Below are 19,305 nucleotides of genomic sequence, written 5' to 3'. Positions count from 1 at the left end.
GTGTTAACCGTACACTGTCACAGCCTTCATACATGTGAGTCTCTCTGTAACTTCCTGTCTCATAGACAGCTGAACCCCACACAAAGGAAACCAGACTCACCAGAAATGATGAGGAGAATGGGTGACACACTGATAGAGTGATCTGCTGTAACCTTGTTGAGATACTGTTCTGCGACTGAGGTGAAACATCGGAGCTTGAATGAACCAGGGTTAGAAAGTAAGATTACTCTCTTTAAGTATACTGAGTTGGTACTAAAGTGTTTTTATTGTGGCAACAGGAAGTTGTCTGTCTGAAGCTTATTTATATCCTGAATATAATACTACAATGGTTGTTATTTAACATTGTTAATGAAAAGATTAAGTCATTTACCTATTCATGCTGGTGATTCCAATAATAAGAAACTGGTACAGCAGTTGGTAGACAACATATATGTAAATATATATATTGTATGTATGTATGTATGTAGAAATGTTTATATCCTCAACATTACTTAAGATCTCAACCATTCCACAGTGACCAAAAATGTGTTTTATTTTGAAATGCCACATTGAACCTCAGCAGCTTTTTGTTTATTTTTAATCAAAAACTCTCAAACCAGAATCTGCTCATCACATTTTCTGCTCTTTCCTATCTTTGTTTGTGTGAACAGTTTTCCCACAGGCTTCCTCTCCATGTCCGCAGTGGCTCCCTCCAGTCCCACCAGTCTCGCGGTGCCGGCTCTAGTCCAGTTCCAGCTCGGCCTGTTCAGGGAGGTGGTTCGAGTCCCTGCCAGCAACCTGAGCTACCGCCATGCCAAGAGGCTGGCTGCAGAGGTCATAGAGCGCAAGGTAATCAAAACATCTCGCTGGTGGTGAGTGTGTTAGGCATTACACAAGGAACCCTCAGAGGAGCCTTAAAGGGGCATCCCACTCATTTTACACATGATGTTTAGTTTAGTATTTAGGCTTTACTGTTGCACTGGAAGAGCGTTTCCAAAAAAAAACAAAGTTCAGCTTGAGACTAAAATTTCATTACGATGTTGAGTTGCATCATGGGAATTCTAGGATACAGCATTTTTAGAGCTTAATCCTCATTCGAGAATAAAAGTCAGGTTATCTTTGCATCAGTTTTGACCACTATCCCCCTTCTTTATGGAAGTTTGACACTAAATTTGTTGTCGCTTTAACAAAACAGCTGAGTGATTTGTCTTGAAATGAGTTTCGCTGCCTGTTTTAATCTCCTTGAATGGATCTGCAACAGATGGCTGGAGTTGGTAACAAGCAAGTCACAAGTTTTGCTTTTGACAAGAATGTGTCTGGATCAAATCCCACAGCTGCAGGTAAAAATCTGCCGTTGAAAGTTGTGATGACGGCGATCGGGATGTTCTTGGGCACAGCACTTGCTGCAAAAGCATTATCAGTGATAACAAATGGTAAACAAGAAAAAAAAAAAAACAACCTGCTAATACAGTCCCACTTGGAAAATATTTCATGTGACGTTTCGAGTTTTTCAGGCTTGTCAAAACTGTCAGGAAGTAAAAGGTAGATTTTGAAAAGGTCACCTCGCGCATGAAGGAGGACTGTGTAGGTTACTATGTATAGTGTGGCTTTGAGAAACCCCTAAGTGTTTGTGCATGGATGAATTATGCAGTGTTTGAAGGATGTTGTAGTGGTTTTGGCTGATTATACACACACACACACACACACACACACATCTGATTTAACCTGCATTTCATATAACCTGCGTTGTTAAATCGGGTTAGATGTCAGCTCAGTAAACCAGATCTGGAGCAGTGCAGTGTTTTGTAGTTTGAGCGATACAACCAGTTCAAACTTTCTAACATGGTGAAGAGAAAACAGGACTGACAGAGTAACTATCGGTCTGTCAGAGCAGCATTTGAATCTACAACCAGTAATTTGAATGCTGCACTGAAACTGTAGTTGAGGTCAGATAAGGATGGTCATGAATTGCAGGTGTTGGTGACTCTGTCAGTGTGTGCAGGTCTGGTCTTCACACTGCCTCTGTTATAGGGACTGTGTGGTCGACAAGAGCGCAGCAAATTTTCCGACCACAGCCTCTCCCCCTCCATTTCAAGCACGCACGCACACACACACACACACACACACACACACACACACTCTTCCCCTTCGCACACACCAACCTTCCTTTCAGCTTTGATCTGTTGTTTCCAGGCAGCAGGTCAGCGCAGTCTGAAGAATGTGTGTGTGCACTGTATACAACAAACCCAACAACACGAGCGCACTACTGCAGATATATCACATACTGTGTATATGCGTCACTGCTGGGTGGAAACCTTGTATCTCCAATATTGATGCCTAATGTTGTATAACTTTATGATATAGACTTTAATACTTCTACCTGGGCAGAGACCTAGATCCCATTACATTCCTCTTGCTTGTCACAGCTTGTATGTCCGGGTAGAAGGAAGTGTTACATAGAGGACGATAGATTTAACACTCAGCTGGCTGTGAAACTTCTCACTCAAGATTTATAGATGATAAAAATCGCTGAACGACATCAGACCCAGCTGATGATGTTACTGACTGAGCAGAGCACTGATTCTTTTTCTGCCTCCTCACTCCTTTGTTCACAGTCACGTCGTGTGTTGAACCACAGCTGACCTGCGGCACATCACCCAACTGTATGTTCGGGACCGTTTCTCAAACGTGCTGCATATCTATTTTGCCACCTTGCACCCCTGCAGATGTGAAAAGGGCAAATCATTAGTGACAGACGGACGTGACTGTGTTCAGCGTTTCAGATTGTATCATGTTTGATCTCTTTATCTTGCAAGCACTTATTTCTGTCTTGTGGAAACTGTAACTAGGTCGTGCTTTGTGATGGTTGTAGCTTGTTTACAGAATCGTTGCAGATTTTCTCGACATGTTGAGCTTTTTCTCCAGGTTGCTCCAACTCCATCTCTTGCTCTCTGACCAGGCAACACTGGCTAAATATTTACGCTCCCTCTTTTTCCACATTGAACAGTTACATATTTTGGAACATGTGCAGTGGAGGTTTAAAGCCTTGTTCATTTCCTCATGTATTTTCCCGCGTTTTGTTTCTTCTTTTTTCGTCCAGGATACAAACCAACAGCCTCTTTGTCTTTTCAGCTATTGGTGCTCTATTTTAAATAAGTATAAATAGAGAAATGATGATGCTGGAAAAGTGAGAATAAGTAGTGATGTTTTAAATTCAGCTTATCTCAACCCGAGTCTCTGTGTGTGTTCAGGCTCCAGACTGCAGCGTGGTCGGCGTCGGGGAGAAGATTCTGCTGTTCAGACATCAGCCCGCCTCTGAGCAGATGCTGCAGCGCCTGACAGACCGCGACGAGCTGCAGGATGGAGACCTCATCGAGGTCATCATCGCAGGTCAGAAGTCAACAGGAGAAAAAAAACTTACTGTGGATTTACTATCAGTAATCTATTGGCTCTTTATCCCATTGTCCCTTTTTTTATTGGCTGATTCACAGTTAATTCATTCATTCAACACTGCACATTTCCAAATCACAGATGTTTTGGACTTTCATGCTATCCATAGTTTTGTTACAACAGCTTATTTAGGAGAAATGTGTCTTATTTTGGAGGGATATTTTCATAAATACTGGGAGAAGCCATCATTTTTCAAATTAAAGGTAATTTGTTTTCAAGTATTTCAATTCCATCCTCCTCAGAGCCACACAGGCTGTTCAGTTATCAGTCAGTGCTTCTTTATGCCGGCACACATCACAAAGTTACTGAATGTCCCTGTGAAGCTTGTTTTGGCAGGTAAACCTTATTTTCTTACGCCTCTGGCTGCACTTCACTTCATGAAATACAAATCTGCTGCAAAACTGGCCCTTAAAGAAGCAACACTGTCAAAAGCTTCATTTTAAATTCAGGCACTTGAATCTCACTTCTACTTACAGGTAATTTTGATTGATGACAACATCAGGAACAGCTGGAAATTATAATATTATGTATTTCACAGGAATGTAAATATGTTAACTTTTTTTTAATTATGTTTATGTTTTATTAGTAATTTATATTTTATTCCACGTGGTGCTCTTCTTTCAAACAATTAATTACAAAATCAACAGGGTGCAACAAGTAAAAAAAAAAAAAAAAAAAGATGTGAGAAGTCGATCAGACAGAAAACAAACAGATGAGATGAGACAGATGTGGACCTGTGCACCCACCACTCTGCTAAGCTTTGACCCCTGCATGCAAGATGATGGTTATAAAACACAGGTGTCGAGCACCGTCCTAAAAGCTCAGTATTCATTCTTGCCAAACAGTGTCAGTGTGAATATATTTCAGATTTCAATCCGTCTCTTCTTGTTGATCTGACTCAGTATCAGCCTCGGTGACCGAGATGAGGATCCGTCCACACTCCCTGCTGGTCTACTCGTACCGGACTCCCACTTTCTGTCACCACTGTGGAGAAATGCTGTGGGGCCTCGTTCGACAGGGGTTAAAATGTGACGGTAAAGCTGCTCACGCTACTCGTTATTTACCTCAGTCAGTGTCGTTAGCCAGCGGGCGGGTGAGAGATTTTATTCATTGGTCAAACGCTTTCACCGAACCACGAGCGGCTTGTCCACCTCTGCCTCTCTCCAGGGTGTGGATTGGACTTCCATAAACGTTGCGCCTTCCAGTTGCCCAACGACTGTAGTCGAGCGCGGCGTCAGGTCAGCACCAGCCTCTCCCTGTTTCCTCCCCGACGACCCCGCGTGCACTCCCTCTCTAATCAGGCGGGAGGCAGTCTGGAGGAGGTGAGGAAGTAGCCGCAGTTTATTTTTAAAAGGGTTTACAAAGTTCACACATTGTTTTTGATGATCTTCACCAATGACTTCCACTGTCCTGTCCCTCACCAGATCAGCATGTCCAAGCCCTCATCCAGGCCTCCGTCCTGGGCAGAGCCTCCGGTGTGGATGGGTGTCGGGTGTGGGGACAAGAGCAGGGCTCAGGTCCCTCACACCTTCCACATCCACAGCTACACCAAACCCACCGTGTGCCAGTACTGCCACCGGCTGCTCAAAGGGCTCTTCAGACAGGGGCTGCAGTGCTCAGGTGAGACGCCTGAGAAACTTTTCTAGAGGATTGTCTCGTCCAATGATTGAGACTGCAGAAGCTTTTTCTTTTGCAGTTTTGTGAGCTACATTTTGTCAAGAGGCTTTCATCGGCTCTGCTGATGAACAGAGCCTCAGAGCCTCTGACGCCAAGACTGAAGAGGCCTCTCGCAGTACGAGTCAAAATCTGTGTCTTGATGTTGTTTGTACCTGGAGGAAAAGAGTTTTCATTTTCTGCAGGAAGATTCAAAACCATGTCCAAGTATCTATTGCTCTAACGTTTGTGATGCAGTGATAACATTCTCACGTTTAGATTAAACGTGTATGGTTAGCACAAACTCGTGCAGCAGTGGTTTCCTGGGTGGATGTTATTACATATTAAACATGTTCCTCCACTGAGGCCAGTTTTAGATGATGTGTCTCAACAAAACCTCGACTTTGATGAGTCAAAGAGCTTCAACTCTGGACCGAACTAGATCTGTAATTTTAATACCTGCGTGTGTGTCAGAGTTCAGTCTGAAAGGGAAGAAATCATTTGAATGGAGGAAATTAAACTTTAAATCACATTTAAAAGTTAAATTCTCGCATTGTCATTTTCAATTTTTTACACATATGAGAGTCGCCCTCATGTTGTGGCTGAGCAGCTTTCTTTTTCTGTCAGAGTTTGAACCGGCCACCTCTCCTCTCTTCATCCTCTCTTCATCCTCTCTTCATCCTCAGACTGCAGGTTTAACTGCCACCGGCGCTGCGAGCCTTTAGTCCCCAGAGACTGTCCGGGAGAGAGGAGAGGCGTCAACGGCGAAGGTGAGCAGCGATCCCTGGAGGTCCTCGTTTCCACTTCCTATTCCGGGCCTGACAGTCACTCTGTTAGATCATGGTTCTTTGAACAGGCCCCCGCTCTGATCTTCTCATTACGCTGTGATGAGTCAAAGCTGATTCACCCTCCTTAAGGATATTTGATAGATTCAGGACTTGGCCTGATTTTAAACTCCCAGAAACATCGCATGTGTCCAGACAGTGATGATGATTAGTGGCATGATCGTGATCAAAGCCTGTTGAGGAAACCAGGATTATGATTTAAGATCCTATAATATACCGTGTAACTGCATTTGTATATTTATACTAATGACAAAAATCTCAGGGTATGAATTTGTCTGTTCTTTAAATAATAATATCAGGAAAAGCAAGAAATATGAGCCATTAAAACAACCTCTTTTATAGCTAATTAACATCAATTCAGATTATTTGATTAATTTAACTCATAGATCAAGAAAAAATGTAAAACATGTTTTCATTTCAGTTTCTGAAATGTTCAAATTTTGTACTTTTCTCTGACTTTAAAGTGAATATTTTCAGGGTTTGGACTGTTGGTTGAACCAAACCAAGCAATTTAAGAAATTTCAGTCTATTTTTCCGAATTTAAAAACATTATGTGAAGGTTATGATCAGTCACATGACTCATATTTTTGTGCCCATGATGTCATAATGTGTTCCCAGAATCCACAGCAGCTGGTCACAGCTGCCCACCAGACCCAGACGACAATGACTCAGAGCTCACCAGTATAACAACACTAGATCTCTCTGACGACGAGATGTCCACTGACGGTGACTCGCCGGCAGAGTTCAGGGAGGTCGAGCCAATCAGGTTAGAGGGCTGTTAGTTCATACTGATGATGTCATCCCATCTGAGAGGTGACTGCGGTGTGTGGTGGTGATGCCCTGATCTTGTCAGGGAGTTTCAGTATAACTTGCAGCTGTTGTTATGTACCACCTAAACATGCGCACACACGCACACACACACACACACGCACACGCGCGCACACACACACACACGCACACACGCACACACGCGCACACATCTGCATGACAAACCTGGTTGTGGTCAGGGAGCTTTTGGGACACGCTGCCACCTGGAGGTGTTCAGGAGGTACTTTGACAAAACACAACGGCTCTGATAGTGAAAAAAGCAAAGTGACAAATTCAGTTTGAGTCTCAAAACGATCCTTTTTTCTTCACTTCCTCTCATCGTGTGTCCTCCGTCCCTCCACCAGTCCGTGTTTCAGCAGCAACATCCCTCTGATGAGGCTCGTCCAGTCGGTGCATCACACTAAGAGGAGAGCCGGTGGAGTCCTGAGAGAGGGGTGGCTGCTGCACCACACCAACACTGACACGCTGGTGAGAAACACTTCTACTAAAACTAAAACTCTGTGCAAATGTCTTTCAGGCTCTCTCTGACATAAAGAGCTGCAGCTGTTTTGTTAGTGATTCTGTTGGTAAATCCTCTTTTATAGGGGAAAAAATATATTCACTGACTTTCTATTTGTTTTACATCCAGCTCGTCTTTATGGTATAAGATCTGTGAATGTGCTTGTGACGTTTTAGTGTGTGTGACATTAGAGTCTAAACCTTTTGATTGTGACCTTTGGAGACTGCAGATGAAAATGAGCTCTGACCAACCCAACAATAAATCAAATAAAATACTCACATACACGTCTTTATTTATTATCCCTCTTTCAATTTTTTCAATTTAATTAATTTTTTGCTTTTTTCTGTCCTTGTTTGCATATCTGGGAGCTAAAATACATGTTTGTTTAAATATGCAGTAGGAGCCATTTTTTGTGTTGTTACAAGTGGTGTCACATTTTTGTTGAATGATGTAATGAGGCCACACCAAACACTTAATCTGATCCACAAAGGTGTTTCTCAGCTGCTGACGCCTGGTGGTTTTTGAGTCGATGTCTAAGTCATTATTTGAAGCTTTTGAAGCAGATTATTTGACACACACACACACACACAGATATGAATGTGAGCCCAGTGGTCAAACGTAGCCAGCCACAAACACTCAGTCAACCCAGTATGTTGAGTTAACTGAGAAGAAGTTTGAAAGTCTGTTCTGATGCTTAACTTATTCAAAGTCATTAACTTCCCACACATATGATGAATTATTAATTATTTCTGTCTTTTCTTCTCCCAGAGGAAACGTCATTACTGGATCTTGGACAGGAAGAGCATCACTCTGTACCAGAACGAGCTCAGCACCAAGTACTACAAAGTAAAAGATCTTCATTAGCAACAAACGATTTAGTAGTTGAGTCATGTTTCTGTGGCTTTATACAGTGAGATTGACCTTTAATGACACCAGCTGAATCACATAAGAATGAGTCAGAATGGTTTGTTCACATCAGAGGTGTCTGACTTGCGGAAACACGTGTTTTTTAAACTAATACCCATAGTTTAACCACCTTTATTGTAATCGCCTCATACAGTATTGCTCTTCCTCCTGCAGGAGATCCCTCTGTCAGAGGTGCTGCAGGTCCGAGGCCCTGCCCAGCTCTCCACGCCCTTGTTGCCGGGCGACAGCGCTCACTCCTTTGAGGTGGTGACGGCCTCGCTGGTGTACTGCGTGGTGGCAGGAGAGGACGGGCCGTCCTGGGAGAGCGCCATCCGTCAGGGTCTGATGCCCGTGGAGAGCAGCGAGGGACACGACGACAACCGCGGTGAGACGAGAAGAACATCAAACATAATGAGATTATATGACCAACTATGTTTTGATGAGGATGATGGAACATAAACTCAAATAAAATCATAATAAATGTAGATATTTTTAATAAGGTTAAATAACAAACAAGCAATGAATCATATAAAGTGTTTGTTAGACAATAATTATTATTATTATCTTCCATCTGTATGATCGTATCTGTCCTCTTCTGTTTCCAGATGATCATTCACACAGAGACAGCAGGGTAAGCATCAACTTGTTCACTCCTCAATTTCCCCAAGACTAGTTTGTCACACCCCAACACTTTGTGTTTCAGGACATCAGCTCGGTGTACCAGATCTTTACGGACGAGGTGCTGGGTTCAGGACAGTTTGGAGTGGTGTACAGAGGTGAGCTGATTTTTTCTCTCGTTTTTTTGGCAGATTTTCTAATTAAATCTTCTTTCTTTATTCATGTTGAATTGTTTACTTCCTTTTAGACAGTCTGACACTGTTTGGATATTCATCTGACTTCCTGTGCACTGATGAAAAGACTCTATAAGCACCAGTTAATGAAGAACACGAAGAAATGAATTCATTGAAGTTTTAATTAGAACCAAATTCATTCTAGGAAACGTCCCAAGAAACGGAGAATTATGAAGCTGTGAAATAAAGTGACTCCAAAATGTGTTCATGCAGAAGAACTGATTGGTTTAGAATGAGAAAATATTGAAACCCAGGCCGCAGAGCTGCACCGAAAGTGTTGTATCTGAGTTGATTAATCTTAGTGAGGCATTTTTTCATTGATTAAAGTTTTATAAAAAAGTGTTTTCTCACTCCTCAGGTACTCACAGGAAGTCGGGTCGACCAGTCGCCATCAAAGTCATCGACAAGACGCGTTTCCCCACCAAACAAGACAGACAGCTGAGGAACGAAGTGTCCATATTGCAGGTACACAAACATTTTCATTGCATGTATGCGTGTTGGCTCTGTAGTGTTTTTATTTTCTGTAACACGTAATGCGCGCGCGTGTGTGTGTGTGTATGTGTTTTGTCCAGAATCTGTCGCACCCCGGTGTGGTTCTGTTGGAGGGGATGTTCGAGACCGTCGAGCACGTCTTTGTCGTCATGGAGAAGCTCCATGGAGACATGCTGGAGATGATTCTGTCCAGTGAGAAAGGACGACTCCCTGAACGCAACACTCGCTTCCTGGTTCTGCAGGTATCAGATCCAGCACTGATGAGTAAACGCTCCGGACTCATTACAGGGATGGGATGAGTCCATGTCTTCACAGTTTACTGACTCCTTCACAATAAAAGTTTAATAGAAGATTAAGAGTTTTATTTTTATGTTTTATATATTTTACTTAAATTCTCCTTCAAAAGTTGCGAATATTTGAATAATAAATAAATGGAGTAATTTTTAGTGCTGACAGCTGTTCCTCAGTCCAGAGACCCAGCACCATGAGAACAGGAATGTTTTTCTGAGGCTCCTCCTGCATGAGGCTGATAAGAACCGTCTCCTGCTTGTGTCTGCTGCAGATCCTTGAGGCTTTGCGCTATCTGCACTTCAAACATATCGCTCACTGCGACCTCAAACCTGAGAATGTCCTTCTGGCCTCTGCAGACCCCTTTCCTCAGGTGCGACTTTATGATTTTTATTCAAATTCCAGCAGAAGCAAGTTGTCACAGCATCTTCCTGAGTCACCTCTGCTCTCCGTGCTGCAGGTGAAGCTGTGCGACTTCGGCTTCGCCCGCATCATCGGCGAGAAGTCGTTCCGCCGCTCGGTCGTGGGGACGCCGGCCTACCTGGCGCCTGAGGTGATCAGCAGCAGCGGCTACAACCGCTCTCTGGACATGTGGTCTGTGGGCGTCATCACGTATGTGAGCCTGAGCGGGACGTTCCCCTTCAACGAGGACGAGGACATCAGGCAGCAGATCACCAACGCTGCCTTCATGTACCCGCGACAAACCTGGGCCTCCATCTCACTGGAGGGTAACAACTTTGTTTATTCATATGTTTTAACCTCCTATCATTCATTTTCTTTCCATTGATCAGCATGTTCCAGCTCCTCGTTGCATTATTAAGATGTTAACAGTGAGTGAAACATTAAAAACCCTGCACTCCATGTTTGTTTTGACTTTATCATTCAAACCGGTTGAAATATTTTGCATGTTTTAAATATAGGGTCACCTGTTTTCTCCTGTTGGCCACTGGGTGACTCCAGTGCACCACTTTTAAAACAACTTCTTTGTGTGTGTGTGTGTCTCTCTCTCTCTCTCTTTCTCTCTCTCGCTCGCTCGCTCGCTCTCTCTCTCTCCCCAGCGGTGAGTCTCATCAATAACCTGCTGCAGGTGTCGGTGAGGAGGAGGTTCAGCGTGGGCAAAGCTCTGGGACACACCTGGCTGCAGGTCATATACATGACACACTGAGGGCATATTCATTTTATATTACTTTAACATCCCGGTTTCATTTACTGAACGCACTGATGTTGGCAAAGATATCGTTCATTGTAAAAGCCATGTATGTTATCAGTCTATTCATTTAATACAATTTAATTTTCCTAATATATTTAGATTGGATTATTTCAATTTCAATGTACACCAGTATTATTAAGAAAAATTAGGGAACAAAAACTGATTTGAATTGAAAACAAATTTAAAGAATTATGTGTTAAATATCTTTTAGGATTCAAACATTTTATTTTAGACGTGACGCTGACTCGAGAACATTTCCATCATGTCAGCTGTCCTTCATCCTCTGTGTCTCCCCTGCAGGACTTCGAGCTGTGGTGCGACCTCAGGGAGTTCGAGCAGAGGATGGGCTGCAGGTATCTGACACACAAAGGGGACGAGGAGCGCTGGATACGCTACGCCCAGGAGAGAGGCCTGAATTTCCCCTCCCACCTCAGCTGACACGCGACCACAGCACAAGGGTTTAAAGGTTGGACAGTTTTTAGTCTGTGCAGCGTAGATAAAACCAGAAATGAGACACGCTTCATGCTCGAAATCCTGAATTTGTGGGAGAGCAGGGAACCAATTATAGTTTTCTTGGCATTTGTAGGTTGTTAAACATCCCAGTTTTCTGTGGTGACCAATGTTAGAATTAAGGTGTTTTTAGTGGGAACAGGAAGATAAATGAAAGAATCTTGTATGCAGGAGAAAAAAAAATCACAGATCAGTCTTTATCTAGTTGTAAACATAATGAAAAAACAACACAAACAACTGCTGTTTAGTAATATAATTTTCCTTTTTTATTCCAAGTTGTAGTTTTTAAACTTGAACTGTGTGAAAGTGAGTTTTTGTGGCGTCAGTGATGAATGAGCTGAGGATGAGGAGAATGGAGCACAGATAAGAAAAAAATCATCACGAGTCAAATCGCACTGGTTATCATGGCCGACCTGTCATTTAAAATGGGACCAAAACCCTATGAGCTTCCTCACTGACATAGGCCTGCCATGGTCCCACGTACAGTATCGATTCTTCTTTAGTCCACAACTTTCCTGATGCCCTGTCTCTCACTGCGCGACACCTCTCTCTGTCTGTGTCCCTCCTCCGTGTCACTTTAAATGTCGTGCACGGAGCGTGGATAGAGAGGAGAGAGGTGTGTGGGATCGTTCTCTCTGGCCATAACAGTTTGCCTTTCTGTCTTCCTTCTTGAGTCCCCATCCGGCCATGGCCCTTTCTTTTGTCTACATTTACCCACAGTGCTTTGCTTTGAGCTGCTCTCTCTGTTTGCAGTCTTCATTTTAATATTCAGCGCTTCGGTTTAGATGCTCTCATTCATCCTCCGTGTGTTTCTGAGCTTCTTAAGGGTTTCAAGATCTCCAGGTTAAATTTAATCTTTGCTATCGTTCAGGTTTCACAGTGCTGAGGTTTTTTTTTGTTTTGTTTTTACAGAGTGAGATTTTTCAGTGTTCGACTGGCTTTGTAACATTGTAGCACCTGACTCGACTCGCTTCGCTCCTCTGCTGACTGAAATGTTAACAGGCTACTGACGATGTGGTTTGGGTTTGTGTGAGATTAAGGAAGAGTCGGAGACTCACAAAGACATTTGCATTTCTAAACTTCAACATTGCATGCATCTGCACAAATACACAACCAACCAAGCCAACTGACCAACCAGCTCTTTTATCATGTTTTCTTCTTTAATTACCCTTCTACAAAAAAATATGTCATCTCAGAGAGAGGGCGGAGAGCAGGAGGCTTTGCTCAATGTAAGATTTTTTAAAACTTCTTTCTCCCTCATCACCACCTTCTGTTGAACATCTCCTGAAGGCAGGTATGTTATATGTATGCTGCTTACATAAGTTCAGTGCAATACCCGCCTCACTTCTGGTTTTTAAAGGCACTTGAAAAGAAATGAGGGACAGTCCAAACATAGTTTCTAAGATTTGAGCAGAGTCTTCTACTCTCACCCTCTCTAGGCAGTGTTTACGGGAGATGGAAAGAGCAGGGAGAAGGATGAGTGAAGGGGGAGGAAGTTAAGATTTGAAAGAGGAAAAGATGATAAGAACAAAGCGTATAGAAGGACAGTGGAAGGGTTTAAATTGCTCTCTCCAAACAGGAGAAATAGGGGGAGCTGGGAAGAAGGGATGAGAGGAGGAGGTGAAGAGAAGCAGCTGTGTTTATAAGTCGCTCTCTCCGTAGAGGGCGCTGGAGAAGGAGATGTAGTCCAGGGCGCCGGGGGGGCTGTCGCTTCCGATGTACCTGGTCATGCGGCTGATGCAGTACTCGGCCTGCTCGGGTGGCAGCTCCCTGCGCAGCTCCTCCACTGTGATGTAACTCTGGAGAGATTTATAGAGGCAACAAGTTGAAGAGTCGTAATGGCCCATAGCACAAACCCACTGATGCATCAGTGAGGATTAGATAAGACCAGTGAGTAATGTTGACTTGGCCAGGAGCTGAGGGCCTTCTCTCAACTGACATTTCCACACACGCTGAATTTTGCAACGGACGTGCTTTAAATTTTAACTGCTCATCATTAAGTTACCAGTGTTTCACTCTCAAGCCAAAACAGAAACTGAGAAACTGATATTAATCCAGATTTAAAGGGAAATGTGGCATTTTTCTCATTGTTGTTATTATGATGTTATCAATGATTGTCTTCAAATTCTGCTCCAACTAAATCTTGTTTGTAAAAATGTAATTACTGTTTATATGTCCGCTGGAAAGTTGTCGGGTCTGATTATTAGCTTAGATATTCCTCGGTGTGACGCTAACGGGACGCTGTATTTGGCGACTTACCTTGTCTGAGGCCAGAATCTTGAAGGAGGCCATGACCTGTTCTGCGGTGTCCGTCTCAGCGGTCTCGCGGGTCATGAAGTCGATGAAGGCCTGGAAGGTCACCACGCCTGTGTTGTTGGGGTCCACCAGGGTCATGATACGGGCAAACTCCACCTCACCCTGTCAGAGAGAGAGGGGGTGTATTACATCTTTGCTATATAATTTAAACAAGTTAGTTGGTACCATCAAGGACGTGACCTTTAAATCTGATCATTTTTAATCAGTGACTCCAGGTAAAACTCTGTCCTCTCACTATTTCATATCCACTCAGTGTATACATTTTTAAAATTTCTTTAGACAAAATTGAATTAATATCAAGCTAAACAAGTCAAGTTGATATTAGAGTCATTTTCGTTTTGTAAATTCAGACTTTGCACTAACCAGATCGTAACCCATGGAGATGAGGCAGGCACGGAAGTCGTCTGGGTCCATCATGCCGTTTCTCTTCTGCAAAGGAAAAAAACATCTGGATTAACTAATGGAACAAATAGATATAATACAGCAGGATCTCACGTCTGCTACAACACCGAGTGTCAGGATCCTATTGATCTTGACACTTTTAAAAAGACGTGTGCACATCTGTCAAACTGATTTTGATGTTTAAAAAAATAAAGGCGCTTTCCTGTGCTTTATGTGTTGCTTCTTATTATTACTTTCAGTACCTTTCTACTGACACTAGCACAAACTTGAAGTCAGTGAACACCTCACCCTGTCGAAGTGGTTGAAGGAAGCTCTGAACTCGTTGAGCTGTTCCTGGCTGATGCCCTTGGCGTCGCGGGTCAGGATCTGGTTCTCCACCTCGTTGATGGTTCTGGCGATGGTGGTGAGCAGCTGCTCCCAGCCCACGCGGATGTGCTGCAGTGGTGGAGGGAGAATAGATTAACACCCCCGTTAAACAAGAAAAAAGATGGACAATGTGCAGTCAGATGGTTGAAGTGTACTGTACCTCCATGGTGTAGTTGGTGTGCTTGTTGTCGAAGATGAGGGACTCCTGGCTGAGCTGGTGGTCTCCCTCCAGCTTGTCGATGTTGGATTTGTAGTTGATGATGTTCTGCTCGTACTGCTTCAGGCTGTTCATCTGTTCCTCCAGGGAGCCGGCGATGTCCACCGACACATGGCTGATCTCCTGCAGGTTTGCAGAGACAGGAAACAGAAGGAGAATATGTCAGTGAAATCAAATCCTGAGATGCAGCTATTTAATACATGTTTTCATATCTGCAGTTAGATGCAGCACCTTACCTGTGTGTACCTGCATGCAGTCCTGTTGCTCCTGTATAACAGGACCCATCAAGACTAACTTTAAGTTGTTTGACAGTTACAAACTCATAGGAGCATGTATTTACTGTGTTGCTTTGTTCTATTATTTTGTTTGTTGTATTGTCTGTTTATATTCTATTGATGTGCCTTTTATGCCTGTTTTCCATGCTCAACAGTGTTTCACCACTAGAATCAAATTGTCATCTTATAATAAAGCTACAAAAGTTGTCAGTATTCTATATGCACCAATATCCCAAATAAATATTCAAGTGCCTTTTATAGTATTTTGGCAACTGCAGCGATTCCTTCATGTCGAATCTGACATCATCACCTAACATGAGGTAAAACTGGAAACGGAAACACCGTACCTCCATCTTGGTTTGGATCCAGGGTCCGATGATGTTGGCCTGGGCAGCAAACTGGCGCCTCAGTCTCTCGTTGGCCTGCTGTCTGGCCACCTCCTCCTGGAGCATTTGGTCTCTGAGGGGCACAAGGTGCTTCACCTGCAAAACACAAACACGTTAAATAGTATAATAAAAATCTTCACCAGAGTTAAGCACAGGTGAAAATGTAAATGACAGCCCTTTAGTACTAAAAACATGCAACTACTGTGTAACCAAGCTACTAAAGGTTTTGATAAATGTGCTTCTTGTCCTCCTAGTGCAGCTCTTAAGACTCAATTAAAACCATTTACAACGTCAAAAGATATTCTAGCAACAAGTTATATGCGATTGATAGTTTAATATCATCACCAGACTGTGCAAATCAAGTCTTTTCTTTCAGTAAAATATAGTAAACATAGAAGCCATAGAAATTTAGTGATGTTTTCAGATTATGTGTCCTTTTTTCCCAGTCAAGCTTGTTGAGTAATGAACCAACTGGTTATGACATGATTTTCTGATGTGTGTCAAACTGCAGCTGCACTGACAGGTTGTGCTCTGCAGCTATTTTGATTTCCCCTGAGGGCTCGCAGCCAGCAGTATTCAGTGTCGCTATAACCTAAATGTACTGTACTATTTCTGACTTGTCGCTATGTATGTACTGTACTTATTATTAGCCAGATGACCAAATACAACGCACAGAGTAAGTTAGCTTGACATTTCCTGTTCACATAACGTCAATGTACACAAACCAGGAATAAAAGCAAGTTCGAAGGGCTTAGTCTTGGATAAATTATCCTCTGCAATTATTAATTTGTTATTTCCCATTGTTGCTCCTTGACTGTGAATACCACATAATGATTCTTGGTTGTGTCCGATTCGACTCACAGCGTCCCATTTATTGCTGATGTCCTGGGGGCTGAGGTTGGTGTAGGGGTTGATTCCGGACAGCTTGATGCCGTAGGTCTGAGCGATCTTCAGGATCTCACTATGGATGCCCATGGTGGCCATGCGCTCCTTGTCGGCCTCAGGCAGAGTGGCCTTGAACTGGTCGTGAGCGGTGATCAGACTCTGTGCGGGAGATCAGAGGAGAGGAAAATAAACGGTTAGACAATGAAGATGCACTATTTTAATTTCCAGTTTCTTGTGCTGTTATTTATCCCATGGAGGACAGTAAAATATTCTCTAAGTCTGCTTTGATCAGCGTTTTCATACAGGATTTGTGTGTCCTCATGCAACATTTATATTTTGCATTATATAGTATTTCTTTTTTTCTTTCAAATTGACTGGGAATAGTCCATTTATGTGCAACTGTACAAAATGGAAACATTATTTCCCCGAGTCAGAAGTTAGCTCATGAATTTAATCTTGAACTGCAGCCGACTATCACGTGTCAAATGCCTGAACTTTCTGACCCTTGTCTGTTGGGGACTGACACATCAAATTAATAATCTGCCAGTCGGGAACACTGATGTATTGCTACCTGTTATTTTGTTTCAATTACCAGTATTAATAGATTCCTGTCGGTGTAAATGTGAACTAGTGTTTTAAACTTTTTATGCTTTTCAAGGCAATTCAGATTTAGTGCAGCAGGTTCAAGGTCCTGTGTCAATTAGAGAAAAGCAGACCTCAGACTTGAATTATTTTCTATGGATAAAAACTGAATATCTAAACCTGAACAGAACTGACAGCACAGTAATTACAAATGAAAGATAAAAACTACATATATTCAAATGTAGTGTGTGTGTGTGTGTGTGTGTGTGTGTGTGTGTGTGTGTGTGTGTGTGTGTGTGTGTTCATGTATGCATGGTGCTGGATGTACCTGGATCTCCTCAATGCTGTGGACAATGAACATGTCCTGCAGGTCCTCCATGGCTCCGTCCATCCAGTTGTTGAAGGGTGCCGCCCTCTTGGCAAACTCCAGATACAGCTGGTCAATAGTCTCCCAGAGCTTCTCCACACGCTACAGACACAGTAACACAAACACACTCATAAGCGAAGGTGTGGGCAGTTGCAAAATGTGTTATTTAGACTGTAGTTTGTGGTCACCTGGGCATTTCTTCTCACTAAATGATTTGGATAGATTTCTTTCTTTCAAATCTAACTCTACTAATTTCTGAAAAAATGTTATGTGAATAATTAAGTGGAGTTTTACAACCCAAAAACTGAATATACAAAGCTGTGAGTGTTTGTGTTTTACCTCCAGTGAGTCCCTCCTCTTCTGGGTGAGGGTGCCCAGGTTGTCCCACTGGTCACAGATGCCCTGGCAGCGGGCGTTGACTGTGGCAGCATCATGGTAGTCCAGCTCACTGGAGGAGACGGGACAGTAAAAAACACCGTTGGTGATTTATGACAGACTGTCAATCAGATTTCCATCTAATTTATATTCATAATGATTAAGTTCCTGTCCGACAGGAGTTGAAACTGTATGTGAGAGACATGGACAGATTTTTAAATAAAAGTGAAAATGTCAAAGTTCGGGAGGTTTACCGCTGTTATGCCTGAAGTTACTCATATTTATTTTTTACAAATATCTGTAATCACACCACATTAGAATAGTTAATGCCATTACACACTCGATTTTTACTCTTTCTTGCAATTGAGAACATTTTGCTTTTGAGGACATATGTTTTTAAAGTGGTGATAAATTATGGGTGGCATGCATTCATATTCAGTATCAGGGTGCTGAACAGCTCATATTATACTGTATGTAGCATCAAAGAGATCATCTCAAAACTATCTGTGAAAAAAGCGCAGAGGAGTGGTGTGGAATAAGGAAATAGTGAGATCAGAGGTTTCTGCTCTTTCATGAACCATCCTTTCATCTTTTTATCCCTCTCATTAATATGCTTTACACTCATCTGTTGCATCTTTTGTTCTTCACTGTTCTCCTATCCCGACCATTAGGACTCCTGAAGCACTTCAGGCCCTCTCTTCCTCCTCCTCCTCTTCTCCTGTACCTCCTACAGCTTCCAAATCAGCCCTTTTGCCTAAAATTAACTCGCTCGTTCTCGTTCCCTCCCATTTCTCCTGCTCTCTATCGCAGTTATTTCCTGTTTCTCTCCACAACCTTATCATTAGAAAGCCCCCACCCCCAACATGTCTACTTTATTTTTCCACCAATAAAATACTGAATAAAAATCCCAAAGAACACTGAACTCCAACGCAAAATGTGAACTACTTCTTCCCACTACTTCTCCCAGCACACATCACTTTCAAACACTTGCACAGTTCCCAGCCTCCCTCCCCTCGCCCCTACGTCTTACTTCAGCTCCTGGGCGATGGCAGCGATCTGCTCCACTCTGTCCTGGTGAGCGGCGAGGTCGCTCTCGAAGGCCTCGTGCTTCCTCATGAGGGCTCTGATCTCCATCAGAGAGGCTGACTCATAGTCCTTTTGGGACAGCAGGTCCTCCTTACCTGAAACACGAAGATGTTAGCAGTGGCAACATTTTAAATTGCTCCTCTTCATAGGGAAAAGGTGACGAGCTTTTAAATTTGTACAGCTCTCACATCTTCCTCCCTCCACTACAGTTACCATGTTTCTCTGACTCACCTAGGCATTTCATTATCCCCATAAATTACTTTATAACTCTACAACATTTGAACCATGTAATTTATCATGATTTTATCTGTTTTTATGATCATCCTGTGACATGTTTGCCTTATTAGACAGTGTAGAGTGACCCAAGACTCAAAAAATGGAGGTGATATGAGAGGAAGAAGCTACAAAAGGTCAAAATTCACTAGAATACTATTTAGGGTGACAGCAGGAAGATATGGGCAGACAGGAAACTACTTTTGGTCTCACTTGTCTACTTTTAATTAAAGTCTCCTGTCCATCTGACTTGCATTTGTTTGG

General features: G+C 42.8%; 2 protein-coding genes and 1 long non-coding RNA gene across 4 annotated transcripts in view; 1 reads left to right on the top strand and 2 right to left on the bottom strand.

Moving 5' to 3' along the window:
- The first annotated feature begins 36 nt into the window (after positions 1-36).
- LOC130164074 (serine/threonine-protein kinase D3-like) lies at positions 37-12,457 on the top strand. 2 transcript variants are annotated; one of them, XM_056368504.1, is made up of 19 exons: positions 39-217; positions 651-828; positions 3,231-3,369; positions 4,332-4,463; positions 4,597-4,751; positions 4,854-5,049; positions 5,769-5,852; positions 6,546-6,693; positions 7,100-7,223; positions 8,023-8,100; positions 8,335-8,545; positions 8,766-8,791; positions 8,864-8,936; positions 9,370-9,476; positions 9,584-9,745; positions 10,066-10,164; positions 10,252-10,519; positions 10,850-10,935; positions 11,302-12,457. In XM_056368504.1, the coding sequence occupies exons 2-19, from the start codon at positions 673-675 to the stop codon at positions 11,437-11,439; spliced, it is 2,382 nt and encodes a 793-aa protein (XP_056224479.1). In that variant the 5' UTR covers positions 39-217; positions 651-672; the 3' UTR covers positions 11,440-12,457. The 2 variants fall into 2 exon arrangements, with proteins under 2 accessions (XP_056224478.1, XP_056224479.1); XM_056368503.1 differs by having other exon boundaries at positions 37-217; positions 10,066-10,519.
- LOC130164077 (uncharacterized) lies at positions 8,277-9,515 on the bottom strand. Its single transcript, XR_008826545.1, has 2 exons — positions 9,378-9,515; positions 8,277-8,502 (listed from the first exon to the last, which is right to left on the bottom strand). It is a non-coding gene; the product is annotated as an uncharacterized LOC130164077 (long non-coding RNA).
- The window catches only part of actn3b (actinin alpha 3b), a 35,452-nt gene continuing 27,901 nt past the window's right edge, over positions 11,755-19,305 (bottom strand). Inside the window, exons 12-21 of the mRNA XM_056368501.1 lie at positions 18,713-18,863; positions 17,647-17,755; positions 17,269-17,409; positions 16,335-16,517; positions 15,435-15,569; positions 14,756-14,935; positions 14,518-14,664; positions 14,191-14,256; positions 13,771-13,929; positions 11,755-13,310 (exon numbers count right to left, since the gene is read on the bottom strand). Of these exons, the coding sequence (XP_056224476.1) occupies positions 13,152-13,310; positions 13,771-13,929; positions 14,191-14,256; positions 14,518-14,664; positions 14,756-14,935; positions 15,435-15,569; positions 16,335-16,517; positions 17,269-17,409; positions 17,647-17,755; positions 18,713-18,863 (1,430 nt within the window). The 3' untranslated portion in view covers positions 11,755-13,151. The remainder of the gene's footprint in view (positions 13,311-13,770; positions 13,930-14,190; positions 14,257-14,517; positions 14,665-14,755; positions 14,936-15,434; positions 15,570-16,334; positions 16,518-17,268; positions 17,410-17,646; positions 17,756-18,712; positions 18,864-19,305) is intronic.

Source organism: Seriola aureovittata, chromosome 23, assembly GCF_021018895.1.
Source record: "Seriola aureovittata isolate HTS-2021-v1 ecotype China chromosome 23, ASM2101889v1, whole genome shotgun sequence".
Classification (NCBI taxonomy): Eukaryota; Metazoa; Chordata; class Actinopteri; order Carangiformes; family Carangidae; genus Seriola; species Seriola aureovittata.
Note: the sequence above shows the minus strand (reverse complement) of the source record. Positions and strands in the feature narration are given on the sequence as shown.

What these genes read in the sequence shown, in the direction of transcription:
- LOC130164074 (XM_056368503.1), top strand. Translation starts at nt 673, where the DNA reads ATGTCCGCAGTGGCTCCCTCCAGTCCCACCAGTCTCGCGGTGCCGGCT. An exon ending in GAGAGGCGTCAACGGCGAAG is followed by an intron (nt 5,853 to 6,545) that starts GTGAGCAGCGAT and finishes ATGTGTTCCCAG; the next exon opens with AATCCACAGCAGCTGGTCAC. An exon ending in GGGACACGACGACAACCGCG is followed by an intron (nt 8,546 to 8,765) that starts GTGAGACGAGAA and finishes TTCTGTTTCCAG; the next exon opens with ATGATCATTCACACAGAGAC.